Genomic DNA, 13,479 nt, shown 5'->3' on the forward strand with positions numbered 1-13,479 from the left:
AGTTTAAATTTGCATTTCCCTACTGGCTAATTTTCCATTTGCTGAAGACTTCAATTCTAAAAGCTCTGTTTGGATAACACATTAACTAAGATGAAGAAGGTAGAAAGATGTGGAATTTATGAGAAGGATAATAAGTTGTTGAGTTGCAGATATAAAAACAGGCAACAAGAAATGTTGCAGCCAGAACTCAGAAGAGAATGCAAGGTCAGAGACATAGATTTGGGACTCATTTACAAAGAGGAGGCAGTTGAAATTATGAAATTAGATGAGTTATACAATAGAGGAAACACAGAGCAAGAAGCTTGACAATATTGAGGAATATCATTTTTAAAGAAATTGATGGAGGATGATATACCAGTGAGGCAAGCAGAGATTTAGGAGAAAAAGGAGAGACTGGTATCATGGATATCATTGGATGAAATATTTTGAGGGAACAAAGAGAGGCCCACAATAGCAAATGCTTTGTAGCAGTATAGAAAACTGAATAAGAAAAGATAATTTACTTTGGTGCCTTCTGTGTCAGGTGACATCTGACAATATTTCCACTAGAGGAAGGAATTTTTAATTTTCTATTTTTTTCAGTAATGCCACTGTTTAAAAAAATCACTACAGTTTTTCCTCAATTTTTTTCTGTTCCTACTCCTTTATTCTTCCTGTTTAAGAAACTTGAGATGGAACTGTCAGGTAAACAGCCCATCACTGATGCTAGAGAGGCAACCTGGAAATAGGCTGTCATGTAAGAATAAGCCCTGAGGATTTAGTGTGTGGACTTAGATAAATATAAAGTTTGACTTTTGTTTTTGTGTGGTGGGAATAGCATTTAATGTCACTATTTGAGTCATCGAATGAATGTCTGTTGAGCTCATTAATGTTCTTCACTCAGAGAATCCTTTACGGAATCCACTCCATAAGTTTATTACCATTCATGGGAAAATATTTGACCAAAATACTCTTTGCTCCTCTGTGACATGGGTCATAATTCTATCAAAGTGAACTGTTCCCTTCCTCAACTACAGATATATCAACCCATTACAAATATACAAATATTTGGGTTTTTTATAGACTCAAACTGTGAGCATGAATCTGTTTATTTTCCCTCTTTTGATTTCCAATTTTAGAAATAACTCCTCCACCTCCATATTTAAAGGGATATCTTGCTCTAAAGCTAGTCAGCCAGGAAACTTCAGAATGGTTATAACTCTGATGAAGAACTTCTCTAATTCTATCTTTGTGATACATTTATAGGATCTTCTAAGAAACCACATAGACTGATGGATGGATTTATTTCTAAGTTTTGAGTTGAATGGCTCAAATCAAGATTTTTAGTCTCTTTCTTGGTAACCCTTTGTTATGTTGCTAGAGAAGATACACCTTGAATAATTTTTAAGGAGTTTGAGGTCACCTCTATCGTTGTGACATATTTTCCCAAGTGTGATAGTTTTCTTTTATCTCTCCAAGGAAAGAGAACCTTAAAGTTTCCAAACATTGCTTTACAACACACACACACACACACGCACGCACACACACACACACACACACACACACACACACACACACACACACACACACACAGAGTCTCACTGTATTTCCCTGGCTGGCCTTTTTGAATTTCTGGCCTCAAGTACTCCTTTTGCCTCAGCCTCCCCCCAAGCTAGGACTTCAAGTGGACTACTGCTTTCTTTGACTCTATCTGTTAGTGTAAAAGAGTGTTTAGAATGTTTCTGGAAGGACAATGACCTAAAGATTTAGTGCTTATGAGAGAAGAGGTTCAGGATAAAGGTTAACACCATGAAAGCCATAATTTCTAATAGCATTCTGACTCTTTCATTGAAGATACAATATTTCAACATATAAGTTTATCTTGTAAGTACCCATAAGAATTTCATTACTTTTCAAAACGATGATTTAAAAAAGTAGAAATATCAGGTGAGAGGTGTTCCTCCAAATACTGTTTTGCTTGGACATTTAGCAAATTCAGTATTTTAAGGTATTTTGGGAGAGAAACTAAGCGATGCTTACAGTGTGGCTTATATAAAGTTTCATGAAGCTTTGTGCTATAGACACAAATTTTGCTTCAGATAGAATAAGTAAGTTTGAAACAACCAAGGCTTTAAACAATTCCTCCAACACAGGAGAAAGTAACAAAAGCCTCTTTAACGAGTCAGAAAAATCTAATTGAGGTGAGCTATTTCTGGTAGAATGTTGCCAGAGTTAAAAGAAATAATAATTAGAAATAGAATTTTAGATTTTAGTTTAGAGTATTTCTGAAATCAATCATCAGAAGAAAGAACACAGACCTTATTCTCATAGTTTAATAGGAGAGGGATATTCTTTTGGCCAGAATTCAATTATGTTACTTCTCTACTAGTTCTCTGAGGTGATATCCAAATGTAGTTAAATTGGACATTGTAAAAAGGATAGGTCAAGAAGATAAAGGCCATAGTGTGCCCTATGTTATAGAAAGAGAAACATTAAAGAAGTTATTCCACATCTATTTTGTTTATTGCAAGTTAATGTAAAAAATAAATCTCAAAAACAATATATATGTACACTATGTGAAATGCAAACTTATTCAGGATAAAAACATTCTGAAAACTATAATATGTAAAACAAGAAAAAGGCTGTATTACTGTGGTAATAAACATCTATCCACAAATGTACCAGAGGATAATTTATGTGTTCTATTAAATATATCTAAATAATACCATAAAATTTTTCTAGTTTAATATATGAACTTTTATTAACATGCCAAGTAGATTAAAAAGTACTTTTATCTCCTTAAATTAAAACATGGTATTATTAACATCATCCATATTTTGGGGTTGAATTTTCACTTGTGGAATTAAATTTTGCAGTGATTTTTAATCAAAGCCATTTGTGATCAGTGTTACACATTTTTCACAATGACTGATCACTCTTTTACTGCAATGTACAAGGAAACATTTATTTTTAAAAAGTTATAATGACTATTGAGTTTTGATAGTATGATCATATTTCACTTTACTAATGGTGCTAGTTTTCCCAGTGTAACATTTTTATGATTTTGTTTAAAAAAAAAAAGAGCCTTGGACATTCTACCCATTATTATGGAAGCCAAAATGTTTACTTTTTATTTTTTTCTTTACCATGTTTAATCACCATATGGAACATAAAATATTTTGCTTTGTTACCTTGTATAATCACCTATCAACAAATACAGCTTCAGGCCTGCATTATCTTTTGCTGTGTGTCTCTTTTCACTTTTGTAGCCACTAACCAAACATTACCGTAATAAGAAATCTAACCCTTGGAAATCTGTCTGCTTCAGTTCTCTTCCACACATACTCATTAGCATAATTTTTTAAACATCAGCATGATCCTTTTTCTCCTTTATTTAAAAACAGTTGGTAACTTTCTATGGCCTGTTTTTTACACCTTTTTTTCTTAAAAGTTAGCATTCTCCCTTCCTCTGATTCTTTCTCTTTTAGCAATCTCACTTCTTCCTGCTCTTTGGTACAATTTTCCTGCTACTTCCAAGCCATCTGGCTGTTATTACTTTGAAAATTTGCTTCTAACTACTTCCCTGCCTGTGCAAATGTCAACCTGAGTCATAGGGACCCACTCCTTCCTAAGGCAGCCCATTTCATTTTTGGATAAACTCTTCTCTTTATTGTATAAATCAAGTGAATTAACTGTATGATTTTATAATTATCTTTGTGTGTATGTCAATATAATGAGCTCTTTCTTAGTTGTTTTACATATGTGTGCTATGTCTACAGTGGTGCTTTGTCTAAGCTCTAGGGAAGGAACTCTGCATCCGGCACTGCCATATTTCCATGCCTGAATCCACCCTGCTGCCTTCCCACCAGCTCAGAACCTCAACAGCAGGCATAGCACATGTTTAAATACCTGTTTGGTGACTAAGCTATTTTCTAAATATAGAACTATTTATATGTGAAATATATATACTAAACTATATTATCAAAGGATAATAAAAGAAAATGATTCTGTAAATTTTAATTGTAAAGATAAAATACAAGCCTGATCATATGCATACTCACCCCCACACACAGAAAAATCCCTAAATATTACAAATTGTTTAAGAAAAGACTATGTGTTATATAGTTACCTATACTTGATTAACAGAGAGAATGTTACACGTGCTAACTATACAGATTTTGAATGATTTAGTTTTCTACAGATGTAATGAATTATTATTTTTTAGAAAATAGAACAATTGGCATATTTTGTTCTGATGTGCAATTTTATATAAAACAGGCAAAATGTTAACAATTTGGCTTGCATCTTAACATGTGAATTTGAGAAAATATGTTGGCATTGTTAATTGCAATTGTAGTTTTCAAATAATCTGTGTACCCTGACCTTTTATTAGTATCTCTAAATTGTTAACATTGTTAGAATTCTTGCATATAAAAGTATTTCAAAAATTGTTTCTGTAACAATTTTAATTAAATTGACTGTGATGTTATTTCAATCATTGTAATCAGTTACAGCCTATAATTAAGTTTTACTCAGAGTCATTAAAATGCCCTGCAGCAATCTGAAAGTAGGCACACAAATATGTCTAGATAAGTTTCTTCTGTCTTCACTCTACCCTACCCAAGATCTGCTATAAACAAAGGTGATAAGTGATCATGGAGAGCAGAGACTGCTTTCCATTTTCCCTCACAATATGGAAAATATTGTCTGGGGGCAGTTAGGTAGGTTGTAACTAGTGGATGGTTGATATAAAGATCGACATGTGGGAATAGACTTTCCAGATAACTTCTTTCTCACAAAGACTTTCTTCTTTTGTGACCTAATAAATATTGACTGAATTGTCGAATGAGGGCTTAGGGTTACTTGGGAAGCTCCTGGTCATGCAGCAGATTGTAGCTGTGGGCATGATGGAGTGTGGGAAAGGAGTGGCACTGGTGTGGAGGAACTGTAAGAAGAAGTCATCTATAGCTCACATTATTCTATTGTGCTTATTCACAGGTTTAGAATTATCACAAATTAATTATCATTTTTCATTTATTATTAGATTTCCTTAAAGCCCACTTTTTATCTGTCCACTAATCATCTTTGTAATTTTAGAAGGCAAAAACCATGAGACTTGGAGCTAATTATGTATTCTATCCCGCCTTTAGGCATCTGGATGAAAGTCATGTTCCAGCACTCAATCTCTTCTCTAAAATTCATTTCCACAAGTGATGATTTAATGTTTTGTTTACTTTCAAGTTTTGCCTCTGGGGACAACCATTTTCATGGTTAGCTTCACTTGAAAAAATAGACTTTTACTTCATGGAATCTGTGAGCATTTAGAAAAATCACCGTGGGTTTTTAGACAAGCTATGTTGAAACCACTGCTTTAGCTATCCGCAGGCAGAAATGCTCCCTTTTGTACCTATGAAAAGTAGGAGTGCTGTAACATTCAGTGTCCTCAAATTCCACTAACTGAACACAGGGACCAACTAACTATGAAAGCAGTGTGTGAGATCAAATTGTAGACTTGTTTTCTGTCTCTAAAGCCAGTATATATGAACAATAAAAGAATTACTTTAAATGACATGATTCTTACATGTCATAACTGATAGTCATTTTGCTTATAAATCTCTTCTACCATTCATAGTCAGCCTATCATGTAATATATAACTAGCTAGCTAGAAGTGCAAATAATTCTTCATGTGGACTTCGCAGTCTGATTTTTTGTTTTACTCTACGGTTTTGAGAAATGTCATTCTTCAGAAATAATATTCACAACTCTGAGGTAAAGGTGATGCACTTGATTGTAGAGATATGTTCCTAAGCAGTATTTTTCAAGGAGAGGTGACTGTGTGATTTAGTATATATTCATTTGTGCTTTTCTGTACTTATTATGCAGTTCATTCACAATGCATGTAAGATCTTTTCTGCTATAAACCCTACTTTGACATTTTCTAAGAGGCAAGTCAAAAATACTACTGCAACTGAGTTCTGGATTTAGTGAGAACAAAGGCAAAGTGGATTTCAGGTGGGGAAAGATTAGTTGTCACTGTTCACCCCAGAGCCACATTTCCGGCAGAAGATCTCCATGTTCTGGGTCAGGAAGCCTTCATCCACCAAGGAGATGGAGCACTTCCCACAGTTAAAGCACTCACTGTGCCACTGGCGGTCTTGAAAGCAGATAAACTTGGCACCATTGAGACCTGCAAAGGAATTGGAGAAAGAGATTAATCCATTCTTTTAATGATGAATTTGAGCCTTCTGCCAGGTAGTCTTCTAGAACTGGGTACACAGCAGGGAGTAAGACAGTGTAGAATCCAATAACCTCAGGAAGAAGGCTGTCCCCCTGGGAGTATCAGACACAGCAAGTTCCTCCCACGTGACCCAGTAAGATTCCCTGCTAAATTCTGCTGTAATCTACAGAAGTAAGTAGAATTTTGATATACAAATGACATATATTTGGAAAGAGATAAGAATTGTCTAAGATCATTAAGGAAATACAGTGTGGTACACAGGGAAAGCAGTATATGAAGTTTATTGCAGATTTTGAAGTTAGTGATATCTAAGTATAAATATTTTCCCTTTTCTTTCTGTGTGATCTAGTTTTCTTGGCTGCAAAATGAAGATAAAATGAAATTAAGGTATATTTCCTATCCTGGTGTATAGTGTTTTAATGACTTTTAATTTTATTTTCTCTTCTCATTTTCCCATGCTTAGTATTTCTTAGATCAAGTCTTATGTTTATTTTGTGGTTTGAGACACAAATTTGAGAAAGCTCAAATAGAAAATTGTAGCCAAACTTACTGTACAGCTATCATCATGTGAGACTCTTATTATCTTTTCCAGAGACAACTTCAGCTTAGGGTTGCAATGAAGATCTACAAGTCTGATCACTCTAGCCAGTGTGGCCACCCTATCCAGAAATTTATTTCTAAGGCCTCATTCGCCTCTACCAGTTTAACTTGCTTCTCACTTGAGCTGCAGTTGTTTTTTGTTTTTTTTTTTTTTGAATAGTAGCATTTGAAATGTTGTTTAAGAGAAAGGATCTAGAAGTTAGGAAGAAGTTGGGATATCCTGGGCTTGGGTCTATTTATTTGACAAGTTTTGTCCAGGGATTTCAGTGCTACAGGATTCCTATGATTTGGTTATCACTCATATAGTAAAAATAGAATTGGTATGGGATGACTCACATATAATTTCTATTACTATTTGGGTTAGTAAAGCCAAAAAAGTGAATAAACCTTTTATTTCAGATAAACTTTCCCTGACTAAGATAAACTTTTGTTTTCATCCTTAAAAATATATTTGATATCTTTGTATAGTACACAGTAGTTCAGAGAGAAATTTACACCAAATTCCTATTTTCTTTTCTTGATTAATTTATTAGTTTGCTTATCTATGGTGTTATCACATTACTTCCTAATAAGAATAAAATAGTAGTATGCCAGTTAATTACCTTAAAGTTATTTGAAGTATTATTAAGCTGACTGCAAGAGTAATGTATCCATATATCATCTCTATTCATATTATTATTATGTCTAACACTTTGATGCTTATAAGTTTCACTTGATTTAATTAGTACATACCATATAAGTGCCAAATGTACAACATTCTAGAATTAGATTAAGAAAACAAAAAATCAAACATCCAGCAGCAGGACTTTAAAAAAGATCTGCTTCAATATATAGGATATTTGTAAATTGTTTCAAATTTGGAAATATTTACTCCCTTAAGTTATGAGGGTCCTTTGCAGTAAGAAAATCACCCAGAAACATGGTTTGTGCTGCCCATTTTATCTGGCTTCATTTGTTCCTAACGAGTCAGTAGAACAAAAGGTACCATTTGTTCAGCCCTTGAATATGTTCCAGTCTCTATTCTGACCTCTTTATGTGTTTTTATCTTGTATAGTCTTCATCTTAATCTCATGGGGTAGGTATTAGCATCATCTTCCACTTGTAGACTAAAATTGAGGGATAAAGAAATTCAACCACTTGTCCAAGTTCATCTAATTGGAAGTGGCAGATCTGATTCAAACCTAGGGAGTCTGGCTCCAGGGTTTATGCTACTAACGTCATCTTAAGTTTAGCTTTATCTTTTGTAAAGAGCATAACTAAGAACATTAGCATCTCCCTTGGGATAAACTAGAACATTTGAAACTCATTTTCATCTAAATAAGTAGACATAGAAGAAAGCTAGTGTGTGATCTTTTTCAGCTCTTCATTATGTGAATATGGCAAAGAGAACCTCCATAGATGAGATAGTCACACACGGTCAAGAGTAGCCAAGGGCAGAGGCAAGACCAAGATCTTTTACTCCCCAATCCAGAGCACTTTCATTACATCAGGTGGCTTCATTTATTGCAGATAATTTGAAATGTTATCCTATCTTAAAATAGAAGACAAAATTGTACTTATAGCAGGAGTTTGTTCAAATGAAAACAAGTTCATTGTAATGAGATTAAAAGATTTACCTAGTGATACAGATAGATTTTGTTATTATAAAATTATATTCTGAAACCATTCTACCATAGCTTTTTAAAAAAATAATTTTACACATGTGTGTCCTATTTATTTCACTTAAGAGTATTGCCTCAATGTGCATCCACTTAGCTATAAATGTCTCTAATTTCTCATTTTTTATGGCTGAGTAGTACTCCATTTTATAAAAAAACCACATTTTCTTTATCCAGTCTCCAGTTGATGGGCATTTGGGCTGTTTCCAAGTCTTAGCTATTACAAACTGTGCTGCTATGAACATGGGTGCACATATATCACTGTGGTATTATTCTTTTAATTCTTTGGGGAAGATCCCCAGCAGTGGAATAGCAGGGTCAAATGGGACTTCCAGTCCTAGTTCTTTGAGGTGTCTCCATACTGATTTCCACAGTGGTTGTACCAGTCTACACTCCCACCAGCAGTGGAGCAGGGTTCCTCTTTCCCCACAGCCCTGCCAGCATTTGTTATTGGTTGATTTTATGATAGCAGCCATTCTTTCTGGAGTGAAGTGGAATCTCAGCATTGTTTTCATTTGCATCTCTCGAATGACCAGTGATGTTGAGCATTTTTTCATGTATTTATTTGCTATTTCTACTTCTTTGTGTGAGAAATGTCTGTTCATTTCAGATGCCAATTTTTGGATTGGGTCTTTAAATTTAGGAGGTCTGATCTTTTTAAGCTGAAAGCATAAATAAGGACTAAATGTATAATAGGTAATGTGAAATAGGAAGAAAAGGGGCAAAGGGGAAGGAAGTGGGAGGGCTAGGGGAAAGGATAGAAGGGAATGGGATTAATATGAGAAAATGGAAAAATAGGAACAAAATCTTTGTAAATAGGGAGGACTGGAGGGGTTGAAGGGAGGGCTGGGCAAGGGTGAAAAAATAAGAACCGAGAGAGAATATGTAAAGGTGCAAATTTCCAATGATGAATGTCATTATATTGTATACCTAAAATGTACCAATGATTAGAATGAATAATTGATAATGTAAAATAGGAAGAAAAGGTCCAAAGGGGTAGGGGTAGTGGGAGGGGCAGGGGAAAGGAAAGAAGGGAAAGGAAAAATGATGAGAAATGGAAAAAATGGAAATAAAGTCTTTGTAAATAGGGAAGGGTGGAGGGCATGAAGGGAGGTCTAGGAATGGGGAAAAAATAAGAACCAAGATGCATTATATAAAGGTACAATTCCCAATGAGAAATGTAATTGTGTTGTATACCTACAATGTACCAATAAAAGAATTTAATACAAAAAAAAATAAAAAAAAAAGAACCTGATTTAAAAAAATAATAATTTTAATTGACAAGTAAAAGTTGTATGTTTTTATGACATATAACTTCATGTCTTGATATATGTATACATTGTGGAATAGCTAAACGAAAGTACTTAACATAAGTGTCACCTCACACACATTTTATTGTGATGAGAACATTTAAAATCTACTCTTCAATTTTCAAGCACATCATACATTACTACTAAATGTAATTACTATGTTATACAATAAACCCCTTCAACATATTCCTCTGGTCTAATTGAAGTTATGTGTCCTTTGGATAAGAATACATTGCTTCTTGAAATGAATGCATGGATGCCCGATTTTCTGGAGATCAATATATGGTTGTATCAGAATTGACTATGATATATTAATTCAAACAGCTCAATTTTTAAAAAAGCATTTCTTCCAATTCGTATTTACCAATCAGGTTTAGAAATATTGAACCAGTGTCTGGTGTTTCAATCATAGAACCAAAAGAAGACAAAGATAATTATTAAAGTGCCTTTCAGAGTGACTATTCTACATAAATACATGATGCCACATTTGGGTTGTTTTTGGGTCTGATCTTTCCGTTTTGATTTTTTGTGCAGAACAATTGTTTTTATGTCAGAATTTTAAAAAATTCATCAGAATAATTCATCAGAAAAAATCAATTCCTCAGAAAAATTACTTCCATCAATTTATCAGAAAAATCACTTACACACATAAATCTGTGATGGTTCAAATTGAAACTCATACAGTACAAAATTTATGTAGGTTCTTTGAGATCACTATTAGCCATTAGAAGATACCCAGAAAGTGGTGAAAACTATTTTGAATGATTTAATTTTCTCATTTCCTTAATTTTCTCATTTTCTTTTTTTCTAGCCCAACTCAAGAAAAGTTTAGAATAAATGGTGAATGTAGATTTTTATTCATTAATTTTATTGGTATATTTCAGGTATACAATATGATGACATTCATCATTGGGAATTTGCACCTTTACATAATCTCTCTTGGTTCTTATTTTTTTCCCATTCCCCTGCCCTTCCTTCAACCCCTCCACCCCTCCCTATTTACAAACTTTGTTTCCATTTTTTCCTTTTCTTGTATTTATTCCTTTCCCTACATTTCCCACTTTCCCTTTGGACCTTTTGGTCCTTTTTCACATTATCTATTATACATTTTGATCCCTAGATAAATGTAGAGTTTACTTAGGAGATTTTGGAGCTACAGTTACTGTTGCATATCTGAAGTCCCATTTTCTAACTAAAAGTGGTAGAGATGGTGGCTTGTTCCCTTGGCTATAGGAGCTGCTACTAGTATAGAAGGCAGAAGAGCAGAGTGGCTAGGAACCACGTACTCTGAAGCCCAATGGTCTGGAATAGCTAATGCAAGTCCTTGTGAAGGGCGAAGAAGGTACTGTAGTTGAGTGGCAGAGATGAGTATGAGGGACAAAGAAGACATGTCCCATGCAACCGGGCAGCTGCTCAGCTTCATGTGACAGCAATTTTGCTTGGGGAATGTGAAGGCAGCCTGCTTGGTACTGTGATAAAAACAGCATGGTACTGGCAAAGAAACAGACTTGAGGACCAATGGAACAGATTAGAAGATGCAGGAACAATGCCAAACACACTCAGCCATCTCATCTTTGATAAAGGAGCCAAAACACCCTCATTGGAGGAAAAATAGCCTCCTTAATAAATGGTGCTGGAAAAATTGGGCTTCAACTTGCCAAAGATTAAAACTAGACCTGTATCTCTCACCATGCACTAAACTAAAATCAAAATGGATTAAAGATCTAAATATTAAAATAGAAACTCTGAACCAGTTGGAACAGAGGTTAGGTAGAACCCTTGAAGACATCGGTGTAGGAAAAGATTTTATGAACAAAACCTCAGTTGCCCGTGAACTGGCACAATCAACAAGTGGGATCTCTTCTTATTAAAAGGCTTCTGCACAGCAGAAGAAACCACCAGCAGTGTGAAGAGACATCCCACAATGTGGGAAAAAATCTTCACCTGCTCTTCCTCGGACAAAGGTCTACTATCTCGAATCTATAAAGAACTTAAAAAGATCAGACCTCCCAAATTTAAAGACCCAGTCCCAAAATGGGCATCTGAAATGAACAGACATTTCTCAGACAAAGAAGTAGAAAAAGCAAATAAATACAAGAAAAAATGTTCAACGTCACTGGTCATTTGAGAGATGCAAATGAAAACAATGCTGAGATCCCACTTCACTCCAGAAAGAATGGCTGCTATCATGAAATCAACCAATAACAATTGCTGGCGGGGCTGTGCAGAAAGAGGGACACTGCTCCACTGCTGGTGGGAGTGTAGACTGGTGCCACCACTGTGGAAATCAGTATGGAGATACGTCAATAAACTAGGACTGGAAGTCCCATTTGACCGCGCTATTCCCCTGCTGGGTATCTCCTCAAAGAATTAAAATAATCATCCAACAGTGATATATGTGCACCCGTGTTCATAGCAGCCAATTTGTAATAGCTAAAACTTGGAAACAGCCCAAATGCCCATCAACTGGAGACTGGATAAGGAAAATGTGGGTTTTAAAAAATAAAATGGAGTATTACTATTGAGGCCAGGGATTTAGCTCAGTGGTTTTGCCACCTGCTGCACAAGTGCAAGGACCCTAGTTTGATCCCTGGTACCAAAAAAAAAAAAAATAAAATAATGGAGTACTACTCAGCCATAAAAAATGAGAAATTAGAGACATTTATAGCTAAATGGATGCACATTGAGGTGATACTCTTAAGTGAAATTAATAGGACACACATGTATAAATATCGAATAGTTTCTCTAGTGTGAGAAACTGAAAATGTAGATAAGGACTAAAAGGTATAATAGATAATGTGAAATAGGAAGAAAAGGGGCAAAGGGGAAGGGGAAGTGGGAGGGGTAGGGGAAAAGAAAGAAGGGAATGGAATTAATATGAGAAAATGGAAAAATGGAAACAAAGTCTTTAAATAGGGAGGGATGGAGGGGTTGAAGGGAGGGCAGGGTAGGGTGAAAAATAAGAACCAAGAGAGATTATGTAAAGGTGCAAATTTCCAATGATGAATGTCATTATATTGTATACCTAAAATGTACCAATGATTAGAATGAATAATTGATAATGCAAAATAGGAAGAAACGGTCCAAAGGGGTAGGGGTAGTGGGAGGGGCAGGGAAAAGGAAAGAAGGGAAAGGAAAAATGATGAGAAATGGAAAAAATGGAAACAAAGTCTATAAATAGGGAAGGGTGGCAGGGGTAAAGGGAAGGCTAGGAATGGGGAAAAAACAAGAACCAAGATGCATCATGTAAAGGTACAAGTTCCCAATGAGAAATGTAAATGTGTTGTATACCTAAAATGTACCAATAAAAGAATTTAAAAAAACATGGGTCTCACTTGTATTTATCTCAAAAGGAAACATAAATGAAAGATTTATGTTTTACTGGCATTTCCTAAATTAATTAGGTAGCATTTTATATAGTCTTGTCTTATGGTAAGGATCATATTGAACTGAAGAACTTACCAGTGATGGGTTTTGCACAAGCTGCACACTTTTTGGCATAAAGATGGTTGTAGCAGTCCAAGCAGAATGGATAATCATCTCTGGACGTAAACTCTTCTTCACAAAGCTCTTTCCTACAGCCACTACACAGAAAACACTCTTTATGCCACAGCTGGTCAAGAAATGTTATCCCACCAGAGGTTATCACCTACCAAAGGATCACAAAAAGGGCAATGAATGTGGGTGCCATTA

General features: G+C 35.0%; 1 protein-coding gene across 2 annotated transcripts in view; it reads right to left on the reverse strand.

Moving 5' to 3' along the window:
* Positions 1 to 1,943: 1,943 nt before the first annotated feature.
* Fhl5 (four and a half LIM domains 5) overlaps positions 1,944 to 13,479 on the reverse strand; it is a 45,564-nt gene continuing 34,028 nt past the window's right edge. Inside the window, exons 5-6 of one of the 2 annotated variants that reach the window (XM_087187964.1) lie at positions 13,249 to 13,435; positions 1,944 to 6,167 (exon numbers count right to left, since the gene is read on the reverse strand). In XM_087187964.1, coding sequence (XP_087044090.1) covers positions 6,004 to 6,167; positions 13,249 to 13,435 — 351 coding nt within the window. In that variant the 3' untranslated portion in view covers positions 1,944 to 6,003. The remainder of the gene's footprint in view (positions 6,168 to 13,248; positions 13,436 to 13,479) is intronic. The other variant, XM_004862503.3, reaches the window with a different exon arrangement.

The sequence above is a fragment of the Heterocephalus glaber genome, unplaced genomic scaffold (genome assembly GCF_053883595.1).
Source record: "Heterocephalus glaber isolate CG9 unplaced genomic scaffold, H.glaber_assembly_v1.0 deba00001523, whole genome shotgun sequence".
Classification (NCBI taxonomy): Eukaryota; Metazoa; Chordata; class Mammalia; order Rodentia; family Bathyergidae; genus Heterocephalus; species Heterocephalus glaber.